Source organism: Plecotus auritus, assembly GCF_963455305.1.
Source record: "Plecotus auritus genome assembly, chromosome: 12".
In the NCBI taxonomy this organism is placed as follows: Eukaryota; Metazoa; Chordata; class Mammalia; order Chiroptera; family Vespertilionidae; genus Plecotus; species Plecotus auritus.
The window spans coordinates 32,796,194-32,814,800 of record NC_137778.1 but is presented as its reverse complement, the minus strand read 5'-3'; the positions used below and the strand labels follow the sequence as shown (position 1 = coordinate 32,814,800).

The following is an 18,607-nucleotide window of genomic DNA, read 5'->3' as shown; positions in this document are numbered from 1 at the left end:
GGGTTGGGTTGGGAGTGAAGTACATCCCTCTAGATGACTGGAAATGCCCTAAGGATCCTCATTTCCTTCCTGGCAGAGTGGGCACTCAGTGAATGGGAGAGGATTGATTGAGTTCAATGTGGAGGCTGCGAGTCCTTGTGTATGTTTGAGAAACAGAGTCACAGGTGTCAGAAAGAAATGAGCGAGGAGGAGCAGATTCACATATGTAGGAACAGCATCCTTTGAAATAAACAGAAATTGGCTAGATAAGTGAGCAATCTGAAGGCCAGATGTAGGGGCAGGGCACTCAGGGTTAGACAGTCAGAGTCAGCTCGGACAGGCACTAACTAGACTCCAGTGTGACTCACTGAGTCGCAGGAGGCGAGCCCTGCTACAGCCTTGGATGCCCAAGGAACAGCCTCTGGGTGGCATTACACAACCTCCCAATGCCAGCCCAAGAAAAGTCAGCAGTGGGGTGGGGGTGGGGAGACGCACCACACACCTACTACCAGGACCCAAAGACTCTGAAAGATGCCCTTCCTCACCAACCTGGGAACAGGTCCTATTTCACAAGGGAAAGGAATAAAGACATTGAGTCAGATCACGACACACACAGTCAGGAGTGAAATGGAAAGTGCATTTAATGTGGGCAGAACAGAGCTGATCCGCATATTTGCACCTTAAGTCCCTCTTCAGATGAATCCTGAGCAGCTGAAACTAAGGTTCTAAGGTACCAAGACCCTCAGCCCCTTTCAGAAGTTCAGAGGCCCAGAGTGCTTGGGAAGGAAGGCTTCATAGCACATATTTTTAGGGGGCAACTGAGGGAGGACTGTCACTCAGGGTGACAGCATGCTAATTACAAGGAAAATGGCACTCAAGAAGAATGGGATTCAGCACTTGATGGTTGGTTCCTCAAGGGCATGGGTCACATTATTTCTGCTTGGTCTGCTGAATTGGTGCCGGAATGACCGTTGAGGGACATGGCTCAGGAACCTTGGTGTGGCATGGCTCAGGAACCTTGGTGTGGCATGGCTCAGGAGCCTTGGGGTGGCATGGCTCAGGAACCTTGGTGTGGCATGGCTCAGGAGCCTTGGTGTGGCATGGCTCAGGAGCCTTGGTGTGGCATGGCTCAGGAGCCTTGGTGTGGCATGGCTCAGGAGCCTTGGGGTGGCATGGCTCAGGAACCTTGGTGTGGCATGGCTCAGGAACCTTGGTGTGACATGGCTCAGGAGCCTTGGGGTGGCAGGGCTCAGGAACCTTGGTGTGGCATGGCTCAGGAACCTTAGGGTGGCACGGCTCCTTGGTTTGAGGAACACATGTTTCCTGGGGTGGAGGCTGGCAGGGCTGTTTCACCTGCTGCTGCTGAAGCTGGGGGGGTGTGGTGCAGGGCTGCTTCTGCTGGTGGGAACTCATGGTTCACAAGAGGCTGGACCTAAAGACAGAACAGATGATTTAAACAGGGATTGGCTAGGGAAGGAGCCACGTTCAATGCCAGTTCAGGTCTCCTAAGAAGCAAATGTTCCCCTTCCTCCATTTATGACTAAGAACACCCTGTGATTTCTGAACCTTTGAACAGGGGGAACCGAAAGGTAATTTGTTCAGCTCCACTCAGGGCCTCTCCCAGTGCTCTCTTTCTTCCTGGCACAACTTAAAACCCAATTAGCAACGCAACACAGCCGCAGGCTCCTGGCAGAAATATGAGAGCACAATATTGAATCACATGGAAATGTGATACGATTTGGGAAAAAAAAACAACAATCCAGTAACTCCAGCCGACCCACACATTTCTGAAAACAGAATGGTTTATCATCTATAAGCTAATTACTGACTTCTCCAGAACCCCACTTGATCCCCCTCTAGCCTCGCTCACACCCTACTCTGCCTCAAGTGCTTCCTTCAGTCTGCTCGTTCAAGTACTACCTGAACACCATGGGTCACAGATGGCCTCTGTGATCCTCATCCCATACCTAGGGAGGCATTTCTAGAGCAAGATTTCTCTTTCCCAAACTGCACAGCACTTTGCTTGTCCTTATTGCTTTATGAGGGTGACTTTCTACTGCCCATGTCTTATTTTCCTGTATAAGTTGTAGTTTCATGGAATAAATTCTCTGTTGTCTAAATTGTTTGTTTTTTTTAGCAGACAAAGTATCAACATAATAAATTCTCATAAAACATTTTGGTGAAAGAATAAAATTATCTGTATTAAGGTTATGAATAAAGAAAGTTCTACCAACCCTACGTTAGCAGAGTTTATCCTTCTAATGGAGTGTCTCACACAAGCTAATCCTCTTCTCTCTGTCATAGCAAGAGCTGATGGGGCAGCATTGATAGCATCTTAAGTCACTTCAAGCGCAAACTATGATTGCATTTACAACAAAGCTATTCCCTAGAGGCTATAACTCTGATAACAGAACTTCAATAGTGCCAAGGAGGTTCCAATAAAAACAAAATACCTTGAGCAAATGGTAAGCGTTCAGAGGAAGGAGAGCCACCTGGTGTGCAGAGAAGAGCAGGCTGCGTGGTCACTCAGGTCTGATGTAGTGTCCCCAGCCAACTGGCTTTTTATAGATGGAAATCTGTCTCAAGGAAATGGGATTTTTTTTTTTTTTTTTGGACTGCTATGTCTTAATCCTTTGCCTGTCAAACATGATTCACCTCAGTCCCCTCATCTACCTGTTGGTTCAGTCTTTGTGATGAAACCACCCACTTGACATTTTTTTGGCACTTGCTGGCTGACAATGATGTCACTTGGGCCTTGTCCCCACGGAGGGTCCTTTACACCCAAGTGGAATGTTTATGATGAGGGTGGCGTGGGCTGAAAGGCAAGAAGTGGGAGAAGTTCTAGGGCTGCTGGATCCAGAAACAGCCCTGTTTCCTGAAGGCCCTAATCCCTGGCACAGTCCAGGCTTATTGAACTGCTTAGTATTGGAAGTGGATGTGGAGATAAGCAGTTGTTCCTGGTTCTCCTGGGAGGCCAAGGGCATGGTCCCATGAACTTCCCCAGGTGGAAAAAAGTAATCATTCTCTTCACCCATTCCTAAGTGTACCCAGGTCTGGGAGGGGAAAGGCAAGGCTCAAATGATTCTTTTGGCCCTAAAATTCCTTCACTCCAAGAGAGACCTCAGAGTCAATAGTAGACAGGGGTATGGGGACCCCGATCAGTGATGGGGTTGCCGATCAGTGAAAACCTAGAGAAGACAGTCAGGTTCAGCAGCCCCAGAGAAACCTGGTCCTTTTACCCATCCACTTGTTCTGTCTAATGTGCCAGTGGACCCTAAAGATGCTGCCTCCCAGGAGGACCCCTTCCTGGGAGCAACACAGGAACATGGGACATGTGATTCCTTGACCCTTTATATCAGAGTCCACTCTCCTTAAGATAAAATGAAAGTGAGGCCTGCCTTTCATACACAATCTGTAACAAGCTGGGGTATTTGGAAAATCCAAATCATTCTTCAAACCCAGGTGTTTGTGTGCTCCCGCCTTCCTTAACTCTGCTCACCTATATTTTGTGGAGTACCTGCTGGCTCCACAGCTGTGTCACCTCCCCTGAACTGGAGCCCAGGACCAGCCAGCCATCACCAGGAGCTTTTCCCACTCATCTCCTAGTGATTATTCTATTCTTCATTCCCACAAGGTGCTTGATAGATTGACAATTATAGAATAGATGGATGAATGAATGTCATTACTTTTATGAGATACCAAGAGGCTGCTTTGAGAACAGCTAGAAAGTTTCTTTTTTTTTTTTTTAAGAAAATATGTTTTTATTGATTTGAGAGCGAGAGAGGAAGGGAGAGGAAGAGAAGAAACATCAATTGGCTGCTTCCTGCATGCCCCCTACTGGGGATGAAATTTGCAACCTGGGCATGCGCCTTGACGAGAAATTGAACCAGCGACCTTCTGGTGCATGGGACAATGCTCAACCAACTAAGTCACACCAGCCAGGGCACTAGGAAGTTTCTTATAAAAGAAACACTCCCTTGTCACAAGCCACATGGTATGAGCTGAGAATAGGAGTAAGGGTTCAGCAAGAGGCAGCTGTTTCTGCTATCATCCCCACTCATCTGTTTCCCTTCTAGAGTTAGAATAGCTACTTCCCTTTGGGCTGGACCACTGCGACCACTCAAGCAGACCTGAGATTAAGACCTCTTGCATCAATCTAGCTCTGCTCTAGGCTTGTGTACAAGCCTCTCCTCCCCTAAACCCTGTATCTAAGGACCCTGCAAAGGAAATTCCAAGCATGCCCTGCCTCACATGTCTTTCCTGGACCCACATCTTTGGTTGCCAAGGGAGGGGGGGAGGAGGGAGGGACTGTCATTCATATTCTCTAGGTTTGACCTGATACACCTATCTGACTTGTGTGTCCTTTCCCCCAGACAACACCTTTTCCTTTCTAGCATCTGAATTTCCTCTTTACCCTACTGCACTTTTGTCTAAAGTACAGTGAATAGTTGGATACCACACCTTTTTATACTATACATGGAAGCTCAATTTCTTCACCAGCAGTGCTGAATTAGCCAATGAATTTGCTGGAAGCCATATGGCTTCTGATTGCAGCTAGCATCTCCCCAAATACCTCTGACTTTCACACTAATGCTTTTGTCTGGATGCTGCTAATGTTCTTATTCCAAAGCCTGATCTTTCTTAGTCTTACTAGTAACTGTACTAGACACCTTTGGGCATCTCTACAAATTCTCTCTGCCCTACTTTGTTTTTTGTTTTTTTGTTTTGTTTTTTTTTTTTTTTTAGAGTGAAGACAAGACCCAAAGCCACTTCAGAGAGCATGAACTTTGAATTCAGACAAACTTGAGTTAAACCCTAATTTATTCTTTTTTTAAAAATATATATTTTATTGATATTTTACAGAAAGGAAGGGAGAGGGATAGAGAGCTAGAAACATCGATGAGAGAGAAACATTGATCAGCTGCCTCCTGCACACCTCCTACTGGGGATGTGCTCGCAACCAAGGTACATGCCCTTGACCGGAATCGAACCCGGGACCCTTCAGTCTGCAGGCCCATGCTCTATCCACTGAGCCAAGCCGCTTTCAGCCTCTCTGCCCTACTTTGTATCCACACACTGTCATGTGGCCCTTTCAATGTAGGCTCGAATGGGATTTGTGCAAGATCGTCCTGTCCCTTCCTGATCTAAGCCTTCTATGATACTGAAGTGCAGGATACCCATAGAACAATGCACTATTGAGTGCATAATCCAGGAAGAGTTAATGCACATGGACAAATGGTGGTTGTGAATGGGAGTGATAGGAGGTTATGGACAAATACTTCTGCCTTCATCTCCAGACAAAGAGTTCTACATCTTCTCACCACATGAGAAAAAGCACACAAAATACTTTTTTTCAAATGCAAACCGCAATCTGATTGCTTTAAAATAGAGATAAATCTCAACAACTCAGGCTCAGCTACATGGGAGATTGCAGCCTTCCTAAGACCGAGCAGGATTAGTTACTTCTCAAGTCACCCAAGAGGACAAGTCAGGGAGTGTCAGGTGATGACATCCCCTGGCATCTCCCCACTGGAATATGTGCTTGGCACTGGAGGCCTGTCTAACCTTGTAGTTTCAACAAATGCTGGTGACAATGGAAATTTTTGAGGATTCTCAACTATAGCTCAAAGGAACTCCTCTAATTCATTCATTCACCTGATTCTTGAGTGGCTATAATAAGTCAGGCAGAGTTCTAGACACTTGGGGGTGTATCAATGAACAATAACAAAGATCTCTGACCTTGTGGAGTTCACATACTATAGAGGAGGGTGAAAAAAACAATAAAGAAACATGATGAATATGCAAATTATTTAAATGCTATGAAAAAAAAGGAATACCCATGTAAGCAATTGAGAGCACCAAAGAGGTGGTGTGTGTGTGTGTGTGTGTGTGTGTGTGTGTGTGTGTGTGTGCACGGGATGTGATGTTTGATCAGATTTGAGGGAGATGAAAAGTTAGCTATTAGGCTCTCTGTGGAAACAGTTCCAGGTCAAGAGGATATCCGATGTAAATTCTCTAAGGCCAGAGCTTGCTTGGCATGTTCCAGGGATGCTGTGGCTGGACTGGAGAGAGTAAGCAGAAGAGAGGGGAGAGCCGAAGGAAAAGTAAGTTTATCCTCTGCTTTTACTTTCTGCTGTCAGCCACCATTAGGACAAGGATGAATCTTTCTTCTTCCAGGACGCCTCTTCAGTCGGCAGCAACCATCAGCTCAGAACAAGATGCATCAGGGAGTGCTTCTCCAGGCACCCGAATGCCACTTACATTTCGTGGACTTTCTTGAAAATGTCCACTCTACACAGGAAGGGATACCTATAAGGATGGATTAAAGTCACATATAAGAGGCTTTTGAAGACAAGAAAGCTCTCTTAGCAGGTTTTAGTGTGTCATGTGTGATGCAAAAAAAGATGAATTCTGGGATACTCTAATTAACGTTTTGATACCATTTTTTTTTACTTGAAAAATGGAGTGGCTGTACTAGATGCTCTTAAGTCTTCTTTCACTCCTGGCATTTTAAATCTTAATGACCAGCTCTTTCCCAACACTGTGGCTGATTGTTCACCTCACCTGGACCATGTATCCCTAATCCCTCCTAAAACTCCCCTCCAGTTTTAAGTCACTGGATAAATCTGTTCCTGTGAGTTAAATTGGTTAAGAAAAGCAGAATGATTAGGTTCAAGTATGTAGCAGTGATGTTTTGAGGAATAAGCAGGAGACTTGGGGGCAGAGTCCTCAGGATATGAGGTGGCTTGGACCAGGCACCATCTCATGGAACTGAGGCATGACTCAATCCAGTGCCAGAAGAGAGTCCTGCTCCAGGTGTGGCTGCCCAAAGTGACAGGCTCTGGGTTCCATTACACAATAGCCATTGCCATTCTTGAGATGCCCCCTAAATGTAATCACACACACATGGAAACACACACAGTACCAGGACAGAGAGATGATGTCTTCACCAACTCCTCTCTGATGACAGGTTCTATCATGATGGAATGGCAGCGAACGGGGCAGAGTCACCCAATGACACATATAGTCAGGAGTGGACTCAAAAGTGATTTAATGGAGGGAGAGCAGGAAACATGCATTTCTTCCCATTCAGATTCCCTCCTCAGATGAACCCTGAGCAGCCGAGACCAACAAAACCACTAAGACCCCTGCTTAATTTAGAGGCCCATGGGACCTCTAAAGCGAGTGTAAGGAAGGTTTCATAGCACATATTTTTAGATGCAAGTAAGAAAGACATGGTGACACAGGGTGAGAACATACTGACTATAACATCTACAGACAGTTAAGACACAGAAACAGAAGGGAAGGTGTTCAGTATCCTGTGGTCAGCTCCTCAAGGGCGTGATTGTGGACCACATGGCTTCTGCTTGATCTTCTGCTGGGATGGGCCCATAGTAACCTGGAACCTTAGGGTGACTCAGCTCTTGTACCTTGGTGTGGCTAGGCTGAGGAACCTCATTTAAATCTTGGTGGCTTCAGCTGTTGGTTAGTGGGCAGGATTTGAGGTCCTTGGGCTGTGAGTGTGAGTGGATTGTTGGCTCCAGTGTACCCACCAGATCAAAACTGGGATGGAGCTGTGTGGAGAGATGAGACATATGGGCTACCCCAACCAAGATGTGGCATCCCACCCTTGGGCTGCTGACCTGGGACCTGCTGCAGAGCCTCAGGAATGTTCTTGATTGGCAGAACATACAATTATTCTAGCAACATCTTCACTGACTTTTGTATTTTCTAATATCAGGATTAAAAGTTCTACAAAAATCAAATAACATTGTATAATGCATAAAGTGGAAAAACAGAACTATTAAAAAAATGAACACTAACATATAAGCAGCCAGAAATAGACATAGTTACATTTTGCTTTATTCAGTGTTGGCATATTTTTGCTTTACTATCTGAAGTGGTTGCATGTGGTTTTTTCCTGTAAACCCAGACACATGCATCCATTATTAAAAAGATGTTTTTGCTTATATTGTTTAGCATCTGCTTTTGTAATAATATAATCTGAACTTTTCCCAATAAGACTAATCATTTTTCTACAACAATCTTTTTAATGCCTGTAGTATAATCCCAGCATAGACATCTCATCCACTGTTGTATTATCTATGGATATGCATTTAAGTGTTATCAACTTTTTTTATATTAGATACAATGCTGAAACAAATATCCTCATGTATAAAATATTTGGGTACATGCATGAATATTTCCTAAAAATAAAATTCTGGAATAAAATGATCATTCAAGAGTCAGGTAGATCTTTAAACCTTTTGATTCTTTCCTGCCAAATTCTTCTTTATGACATTTAAACTATATTTATAAAATCTGTGTATTACAGAGTCCATTTCTCCATTAAGAATCAGCCTATTTAATTGTGAATGGCCTGGAGTTATCTCTAGACTCTTCCACTATTGAAATCAGCAATAATATGAAGCCACTTCAAATGTGCATACCAGGCAGACCCAAGACACGTCATTCCCTTCTGCCAGTGTGACAACTACTCATCACCTTGTAATAACTTGTTGGACAGTTTCTGTCTTATAGTTTCCAAAGATTTCTGAGTTCTTGCCAACTGTGTTTGGAGTGCTTGTGCATTACATCACTCAGATACTATCTGTCACCTGCCTCACACCTGCTTGGTGTTATGGACCATCAACCTTGTCAAGAAATGGACTTCACTTCCCAGTGACCACTGCAGCTATTCTAAAATTTTATGTTGGCTTTACTGGTTTTGGAAATAAGCTCCCTAAAATCCATAATCCACTCAACAAAGACCTACAAACCTATTGGTCATCCTTGAGATCAAAAGTGGCTGCAGGAGAAAATGAGGGTCACTGGGCTCTGGGTGTGATTCAGAAACAATTTCCGGTTGGTCTCAATCTTCTTCTCCTTTCTGGTTATCAGTTTCTTTATCTGGAAATTCAGGGGCTGTACTAGGTGCTATTTAACTCTCCTTTCACTCCTGACATTTTATAGCTTAATGACCTGCTTTCCACCAGTACATGGCTAGTTATCCATCTCACTTGGATCACATACTCCTCCTTGTAATCTTCTTCAATCTTAGCTCCTTTTTCTAGTCTCTTGATAAATAGCTGTCTGTGGTTTATTTTGGGAGAAACACTATCTGAAGTGGGTGCATGTGGTTGTATATATGTTTATATGAGGACCTGAATATTGTATTTCCCAGAGAAGCCTACAAATTCTCTGAGGGGGAGACACTGTGTATCCTCCTCTCCTTCTTCCTGGTATAGATGGTATCAGGCCTCCCTGCACATGATGGGTGCCCAGCAAAAGATAACATTGTCTGAGATAATGAGGACCATGCTGTATGTATAATTAGGTGTGTGTGGCTACTTGAATAAATGTGCCTCTTTGTGAGAGTGTGTCTGTATGTGTTGGATGTCTGGAAGGTAAAATAAATGAAGAAAACCAGAATAATTGGGTTCAAGTATGTAGCACTGATGTTTTTGGGAATAAGCAGGAGACTTGGGGGCAGAGTACTCAGGATCAGAGATGGCTTGGAGCAGGCACCGTGGGACTGAGACATGACTCAGTCCAGTGCCAGAGGAGAGCCCTGCTCCAGGTGTGGATGCCCAAAGTGACAGGCTTTGGGTTCCATTACACAATAGCCATTGTCAATCTTGAGATGCCCCTTAAATCCTTAAATGTAATCACACACACACACACACACACACACACACACACACACACACTCGTGGAAGCACACAGTAACAGAACAGGTGGATGATGTCTACACCAACTCCTCTCTAATTGCAGGTCCTACTCATGATAGAACAGGAAGGGGCAGATTTACTCACTAAGACAAGCAGCCAAGAGTGGGATTAAAGTGCTTTAATAGGGACAGAGCAGGAAACAGGCATTGTTCTCATCCAGACTGACTCTTCAGATGAGCCCTGAGCAACTTAAGACCAGCAGAGCCACTCAGGCCTTCTGCATAATTCAGAGGCTCAGAGGACTCTTCAGAGTGTGCAAGGAAAAGTCTCATAGCAAATATTTTTTAGGATGCAAATAAGAGAAAGATTCTGACTGATGGTGAGAACATACTGATTACAAGGTCTACAGATAATCAAGACACAGAAGCAGAAGGGAAGAAGATATTCAGCATCTGGTGATCAACTCCTCAAGGGCATGGCTGTGGTCCACATTACTTCTGCTTGGTCTTCTGCTGGGCTGGGCCAGGAATAACCTTTGAAGGAAATGGCTCAGGGATCTTAGGCTGGTCAGGCTGAGGGACTTTAGGGTGGACTGGCTCAGGAAGCTTGGTGTGACCCTTCTCAGGAATCACAGGGTTGCCTGGTTGAGGATGCTGAGGGTAGTATGGCTCTGGAACTTTGGTTTGGCCTGGTTGAGGATGCTGGGGGTAGTATGGCTCTGGAACCTTGGTGGGGCCAGGTTGTGGAACCTTGGTAGGGCCAGGTTGTGGAATGTTGGTTTGGCCAGGTTGTGGAACCTTGGTGGGGCATGGCTCCTTGGTTATAGGAACAAATGGTTCTTGAGGTGGAGGCTGGCAGGGCTGTTTCACCTGCTGCTGCTGAAGCTGGGGAGGTGGGATGGAGGGCTGCTTCTGCTGGTGGGAACTCATGGTTCAAAGGAGGCTGGACCTAAAGACAGAAAAGTTGACCCAGTGATTTGGTGAAACAAGGAAAAAGACAAATTTAACATTCAATATATCTGCTAGTATGTCCCTTCAGATGTGAGAGCCTCTCTTTTCTTTCTTTCTCTCCTGAATCAATGGAAACTTTGTTGATCCCTGTGCCCTTTCAAGGAGATAAACTTAAAGGTGCTTTATTCTGCTCCATATGACTGGACCCCTGGCCTATCCTTCCTTTCGTCCTGGTGATTCTGAAAACCTACATTGGAAGCATAACACAATATTGGCTCCCAGGATTGATTGAGTCCCCAGGATTTTAATAATTTGGGAAGATGATAAAGTCAAAAGTCTAAGATCGACCCTCTCAAGTCCACCACATAGCTCTCCTAAGAAAACTGCACACCAACCTGTCCTGAGCCACATGATTCCACCTCTGACCCTCTGTCCACATCGTCCCCTCTGTGCATGCTTAATGGAAGGCTTTCCATCCTGTTGCTATTTCCACACATGCTCACCCATCCTCCCAGACACTCTTTGCCAAATCCAAGTCACTTTCCTCATTTGCCACAGCATATTACCTGCCTTGTCCTCTCTGTTAATCACTTTTCTTGAAGTATGTTTGTAAATTATGCCCATGTCCTATGTTCTTTGATGGATGGTAAGTTCATGGAGTAAAGAAAAACCTATCTTTTGAACATCCAAATCATCAGTGTCACAATATTTCAAATACTCAGTAATGATTAGAAGAAGTGTTAAAAGTCACTAAAAGTACCCTAGACATGGTGTAGTCTCTATCCTGTAACTGAACAAATCATCATTACAGAAACCATTCCCCCTTTTTTTATCCCAAGTTTCATAGTTATAATCTGAGTGGAAGTCCACAGACCGGAATGTCACCTTAAACATAAATGACCATTGCATTTGAAGTAAATATATTTTTAGCATGACAAACAGACGCCAAACAAATAAAACACAATTGGGCACATATTAAGAAATTACAAGTAGAGAGACTCACCTGGTGCAGAGAAAAGTTCAAGCTGTCTAGCCTCTCGGGTCTGGTGGGGAGTCTCTGGCCAGCTAGTATTTTATACAGAGTATGAGCCTTGCCTTAAGGAAGTGGAAGTTTTTTGGACTGCTCTATCTTTATTCCAGCTTTTGTAATGAAAATCTCTGGCTTAACATTTTTTGGCACTTACTCTTTGACAAAGATATCACCCTGGGCTTGGTCCCACTGTCTACCCTTTGTGATGAGGTTGGTATGGATAACAGGATTCCTGGGTGGTGATGAGTTATGTCAGGGGGAAGTTCTGGATTCTGGGACCAGGAACAAGTGTGTTTCTTGGACAGAAACCTAGTCTTTAGCTCAGATTAATTCTGTTTAATTTTCTAAGCAGATGTGGAGATGAACAATAGGCACTACTGGTTCTTCTGGGAGGCTCTGAAGAGTAGTAGGTGAATCATCTGATCTTCACTTAAGTGACTATTCAATAAGTGAACAATATGCTATTCCATTTCTTAGCAGATCCAGCCCTTTGTGAGGAAAGGAAAGGCTAAAATGCCTGCTTTAGAAATGAACTGTATTTACTCTGGTGAGAGACTTAAGATGCCATGTTAACCAAGGACAGCAGATGTCTTTGGGAATGGAGAGCCAGGATTGACTGAGTCTGTTCAACATGATGCACAGCCCTGAAGACCTTGCCTCTCATGGGTTCTCTTTTATCATACACCAGTCATGTCCTCAGATCATGGTAAGATGAAACAGAGGTCACTAACCCAGAGTTGACCTCAACATGCAATCTTTTGCTAGGTGTGCCCCTGGAGAAATCCAAACATCCTTAAAACTCAAGTATGTGAATGGCTCCTCCCTTCCCACTTCTTTACTCCTGTGTTACCTACCATGAACCTGAACCTTCAGGCAGAGCCAATACTATGAGGACCTTCCATCAGTTACCCAAAGGTCTATTTGCACTTATCCTCACACCAGTCTGGTAGATGCTCAGTCAGTGGAAAATTGTCATTTTCCCTGATGGATGTGTAGTTTCATGGAAGGAAGGATGGAAGGAAGGAAGGAAGGAAGGAAGGAAGGAAGGAAGGAAGGAAGGAAAGAAAAATCATTGTTTTAGAGAGATGTCTATAAATTGCTTTGATAATCATAAAGCAACTACTTGAAAATGACTCACTTTCTTATGACAGGTCTCATGATATAATCTGAGAAGAGGGTGAGGGCTCATCGCCCTCTTCCTCTGCTTCCTTTCCCACCCATCTTCTTCTCTCTCTGCTAGTGTTAGACTAGTCACCTACCTCTGGGATGGTGCCAGTGCCACCATGATACCTAAACTCTACTTCCTGGTATCACATTAGCTCTCCTCTGGGGTTGGGTTCAGGTCCAAAACCATCTCTCAGGAACCCCTGACAGAAGGAGCTTTGACCAGACTCTGCTGTTTCACCTGGGATTCTTATCTCCTGAAGTACCTACTCCTCTGTATGAATCTGGGTCTTTCTTGTGTCCTATCTTGATTCTGGATTTTGGTTCTAGAAGAAATGCCTTTCTCATTTCCTATATTTCTTTCCTGAGTGGGCTTTCTCCTGCCCTGTCCTGATATCTTGTTCACTCTTATAAAAGCCTCTCTAGCATCAGCCTCTAGGACTTCTAATTTTACCCAATCCTGTTGTTCCTTTTTGTTTGGACAACATACTCAGTGTCTGGGTGTTAAGGCTCTTTCCGCCCTTCAGAGAAGCTTGGTTTGTTCACCAGTGTGCATGTGCTAAGGCAGTGGTTGGCAAACTGCAGCTTTCAAGCCACATGTGGCTCTTTGGCCCCTTGAGTGTGGCTCTTCTATAAAATACCACAGCCTGGGCGAGTCTATTTTGAAGAAGTGGCATTAGAAGAAGTTCCAGTTTAAAAAATTTGGCTCTCAAAAGAAATTTCAATCGTTGTACTGTTGATACTTGGCTCTGTGGACTAATGAGTTTGCCGACCACTGCCCTAAGGAGACTAACCCCCATTGCAGAGAGTGAATCACATCACTTCTGATAGAGAGTCCTGCTTCCAGAGGTGCGGTGACCTTTCCTGGCCCCTTTCCTGGCATAAGGAGGCTGCTTCTTTCCCCATATCAATGTCCCAGGCCTTGCTTGAGACCTGAATGTGGACGATATGGGGTAACTTTTAAAGTTTCTGGGCCTTGCTCTTTTGTCATGACTGTAGACTGTTGCCACATAATTCCTTGGACTCTCTTTTCTTGAGCCTAGGTTCCAGCATGGTAACAGCCTGCAGCCCAGTGGGAACTCCCTTACTGAACAGTTCTCATCTAAACCAGATACTGTCTTCTGTTTTCTTCCGCACACATGGAGACTCAGGATGCTGCTGGAACAGAGGAAACCAAGACCTACCCATGCAGAGAACCAAATGTGCATTTCTTTATCTGCACAGGTGACATCTGCATCCAAGCCAGAAACATGCAGTTTATCTCCTGTGTGTAGTTTGTACCTCAAATTCCTCACACAGACACAGTTTCCTACCCTCTGCTGTTGGCTGGGTGAATGGCATTCTACAAATGGAGAGAAAGGAGCTGAGGGAAGAGGAGGAGCTCAGACCGGTTGGAGAACTCTACCTCTGCCAGATAACCTCGAGGTCACAGGTTCAAAGGCAATGGGCAAGACTGGAGCCCTTGGTTGTGAGTGGGGTGAAGGGAGTGGTGTTCTGGGGGATTTTTCACGAAAAGATTTAGGATTGTATTGGGGTTTATATGGGATATCATTTTTTTAAAGACTTCGCTGTGATCCTCTCCCCACCCTTTGGGGTTGCTGGCCTGGAAACATGCTACAGGACTCAAGTTTCTGGAATAAATGTTTCCTCTACCTCATCAACATCTTGGAGTGCTTTAATTTTTTAAAATATGTAAAACAAGTGTGAACAATAAAAATATTTTCAATTTATGGTATTGACAATGATTAAAATATAGGGATGTTCAAAGAATAAAATAAACAATTCCTTTTACTGCCCAACCAAACATAGCCACTGTTTATATTTTGCTGTGTTTATTCTGGAGGATTTTAAAAGATTTATGCATGTAGACATACATTTTAACAAAGGTATAACTATGTAATTATGTGTTACATGCCATAATATTTTACATGACCTTGACATTGTCCGCACATTTTTCCATATGACTAAATATTATTTTATGACCTTAGTATATTCCATGACATAGATACACAATCACTTGTTCAATTAATTTTCTCCTTGGGGGAATTTATTTTGTTTCCCTTCCATCCTTTTCTTTCCATTTTTTGTTATTATATATTGTTGAATTGATTCTCCTTATAAATAAATCTTTGTGCCCATCAATGCATATTTCCCAGTGGAATACAAAGGGTATGCAAATGTTTAAGGATTTTGATTCATTTTGCTCAACTCCTCCTATGATGGTTCCTTGATTTTATACCCTTCCAGCTGTGTATCACCAGTCAGTGTCCCCATCTGTGGTCAGCCCCTTTAAAACTGACTGCTCCTGTAGACATTAGTGACATTTTCCATTATGTCAATGTGTAGTAATTTGAAATCACCTGAACATGTGCAAACCTCACAAACCCAAATGATGTCATTCTCTCCCGCCAGTCTGATAATGACTCCTGAACCTGCAAAGCTCTGTTGAACACTTTTTCTCTTATCATCTCCAAATCTGGACTTCTTCCCAAATCTACCTGAGTGCTGTACATCATGCAGGTACTAATGTTGACCCCTGGATATCCGTTTGTTGATTTGGAACATGAATGAGCTGTGACAGGTGCTCTTTAAGCCTTTTATTTTACATCTTAATGACGTGGTCTCCCTCAACTTTATGATGACTTTTTGTCTTATCTGTATTAATCTCTGAAACCTTCCTAAATGCTTCTTTTCTTTTTTTCTATGATTCATTTGCTTTTATGTTCTACTCTGTGAGGTACCTGTATGTGTGTGTGTGGATGGAGGGAGAGAGAGAGAGAGAGAGAGAGAGAGAGAGAGAGAGAGTTGTGTTAGTGTAAGTTTACATAGGAAAAGAGGTAAAGATCACCCCTCTTGGGTTTCTCCTAGGGCAGGCCTGTGGAGTCTACTCTCCTGCAGCACTGAGGTCTTCATATTGGGCATTCAGTGAAAGATAATCAGCACACATGTGTGTGTGTTGTGTGATTTTTGGGATTTGTGTGGTGTGGTGTGTGTGTGTGTGTGTGTGTGTGTGTGTGTGTGTAGGAGTCTACCTGTATTTCTCTGTCATGAGTGTGGGGGTAGGTGTGTATGTGTGTGTGTATTTGTGTCTGAGAGTGAGTGTTCAAGTGCTTGCCTTTCATGAGTTGTGGCATCAGGAAGGGAGGATGAGTGAAGAACAGATAATCACATTGGAATATGTACAAGCACTATTTCTTTGGAATAATAGTAATAATAATAATAATAAATAGAATAAACTGAACAGAATGAGGGCTATCGGGGAACAAGGACTCAGAGGCAGAGAGGGCTTGAAGCAGGGACCATCTATATTCAGATATGATGCACTCAGGGGCAAAAAGAAAGCCCTTCTCTGGCTGAGGCTGCCCAAAGTAACAGGCTCTGGGTGGCCTTGACCACTCTCCCACTGGCAGCCCAGGAATATCTGGTGAATACAACTGTCACACGTACACATCTGCATGTTCTCAGTGCCTGCATCAGGCACCTTCTGACAGCCCTCCTAACCAGCCCGGCTGTGTGCAGTTCTGACTTCATGTTGCGAGACCAGTGCAAACAGCTGAGTCAGCCAATGACACACACAGCCAGCTATATTGTTACAAATGATTTAATGGGGGCAGAGCAGGGAAGAGTCACTTGGTTTCTCCTCCCTCCAAAAAATCACTCTTCAGATGAGCCCTGGGCTCAGGAGCCCTCCAAACTGAGTGTGAGAGACATCTTTCTGGAGGGTGCAAAGAGGGAGGGATTATGACTCAGCGTGACAGCATGCTAATGGCAAGTGGGACAAATAAGCAGAATGGGAGAGGGGATTCAGCATTCAGCGGTTGGTTCTTCAAGGACATGGACCACATTACTTCTGCTTGGTCTGCTGAACTGGTGCTGGAATGACCTTGGGGTGGCAGGGCTCTGGCAGCTTGGTGTGGCAGGGCTCAGGAGCCTTGGGGTGGCAGGGCTCTGGCAGCTTGGTGTGGCAGGGCTCTGGCAGCTTGGTGTGGCAGGGCTCAGGAACCTTGGGGTGGCATGGCTCAGGAACCTTGGGGTGGCATGGCTCAGGAACCTTAGGGTGGCATGGCTCTGGCAGCTTGGTGTGGCATGGCTCAGGAGCCTTGGGGTGGCATGGCTCAGGAACCTTAGGGTGGCACGGCTCCTTGGTTTTGGGGGCACATGGTTCCTGGGGTGGAGGCTGGCAGGGCTGTTTCACCTGCTGCTGCTGAAGCTGGGGGGGTGTGGTGCAGGGCTGCTTCTGCTGGTGGGAACTCATGGTTCAAAGGAGGCTGGACCTAGAGACAGAACAGATGGTTTAAACAGGGAATGGCTAAGGAAGAAGCCACGTTCATTGCCAAGTAGGTTTAATTTAAGAGCCTTTACAAGAGTGAGCCTCATCTCTCCCCTGGCTGCCCTCTTACATTTGAGAGTAAAATATGCTTTGGTCATTTCTGGGCCCTCTCAGGGGGAGGAGCTTAAAGGCAGTTTGTTGGTTCCATTTCAGTGGAATTTGTTCCTCAGCTCTCTTTCTTCCCCAGACATGTCACACCCCTACTGACAAGTACCCATAGTGGGTCTTTTGGGAAAAGATATCTTAGAAATGACTGCAATCTACCCACCCCTATTACTACACAGCACTGTGACTCAGGGGATGACTTTACATGAATTTGAGCTCCTGCAACCTGACTCTGGCCTTTGCTTACACAGCACCCCCTGAAATTCTTTCCTTCCCATCTTTGCTGTCCAAATACTCCTCCATTGTAGCTCATATCATGTGCCATCACTTGGAGCTCTTCATGAGTGGGGCTTCCCAACTGTCACAGCCCTTCCCTGTCTCCTCCTCATACCAGTCACTATCTACTTCTATATATGTACATGGATTTTTCCCCCCTGCTAGACTGTGAGTTTGTTGAGTAATTTCCTATGGGTATGTGTTACCCAAAGTGCTTAAATATAATAAAGGCTCTGTAGAGGTCTATCGTATGAATTAAAATGTTATAATAAGTTTCATGAACAGAGAGGACAGTGGTGCTTCTGAGAGTCTCTGGGGCTGTGTTCTAGCTGTAAGTCTGCTTTTAACTATGGTGGGATCTTGCCCAGATATGTCCCCTTCCCTGAGCCCAGTTTCAAAGCTGCCCACTGAGATGGCTGACTTAACCACCTATTAAGTTCTCTTCAAACCCAAACTATGCTTTAATTTAAAATAACAAATATCCCAATAGTGTCACTCTCTATTCAATACCCTGCACCAGCCCTCTTACACGTTTGCCTCTTCCCAGCTTCTAATAATGAAAAAATAACCAAGAATTTCACATTGGTTCCAATCAGAGACTCACCTGGTATGCAGTGAAGAACAAGTTTCCTGGTCCCTCTGATCTGGTGTAAAATCAATGGCCAGCTGGCTTTTTATAAGATAACTGAGCCCTGCCTTTGGAAAATAGGATCATCCCAGGCCCCTCTGTTTTCATTCCTTACCTGTCAAAGATGATTCACCCCACTCCCCTCAATTATCAGTTGGCTCACCTTTTGTGATGAAAACCACCCACTTGGTAATTTTTGGCACTGGCTGCCTGCCAGCATTGTCACCTGGGCCTAATTCCCACGGCCACCCTCCCCTGTGTAACCAAGTATAGGACTTGTGTTGGGGTGGGGTGAGCCATAGGTTTCCTGGGGAGTTTTATAAGTTAACCCCAGAGGGAAATCTGAGTACTTCTGTGATATTGCCACCTTTCAGCTCTCTTTTTTCTTGAGATGATTGCTTCTCATGTTCTGTGGGATAGAATACAGTTGGGCACATAAACAAGTGGGAAAGGGAAGGGGAGAGGAGGAGTGGA

At 44.6% G+C, this 18,607-nt stretch overlaps 2 protein-coding genes across 2 annotated transcripts; both read right to left on the bottom strand.

Annotated features, from left to right (window-relative positions):
* Positions 1-909: 909 nt before the first annotated feature.
* On the bottom strand, positions 910-1,392 carry LOC308237004 (uncharacterized protein; the record flags this gene model as incomplete). The annotated part of the gene is made up of 1 exon (XM_080647325.1): positions 910-1,392. One exon carries the CDS (start codon positions 1,390-1,392, stop codon positions 910-912), a length of 483 nt encoding a protein of 160 aa, XP_080503451.1.
* Positions 1,393-10,141: 8,749 nt separating this feature from the next.
* LOC308237006 (uncharacterized protein) lies at positions 10,142-17,049 on the bottom strand (the record flags this gene model as incomplete). The annotated part of the gene is made up of 2 exons (XM_080647327.1): positions 10,142-10,207; positions 16,678-17,049. The coding sequence occupies 2 exons, from the start codon at positions 17,047-17,049 to the stop codon at positions 10,142-10,144; spliced, it is 438 nt and encodes a 145-aa protein (XP_080503453.1).
* Between the last annotated feature and the right edge of the window lie 1,558 nt (positions 17,050-18,607).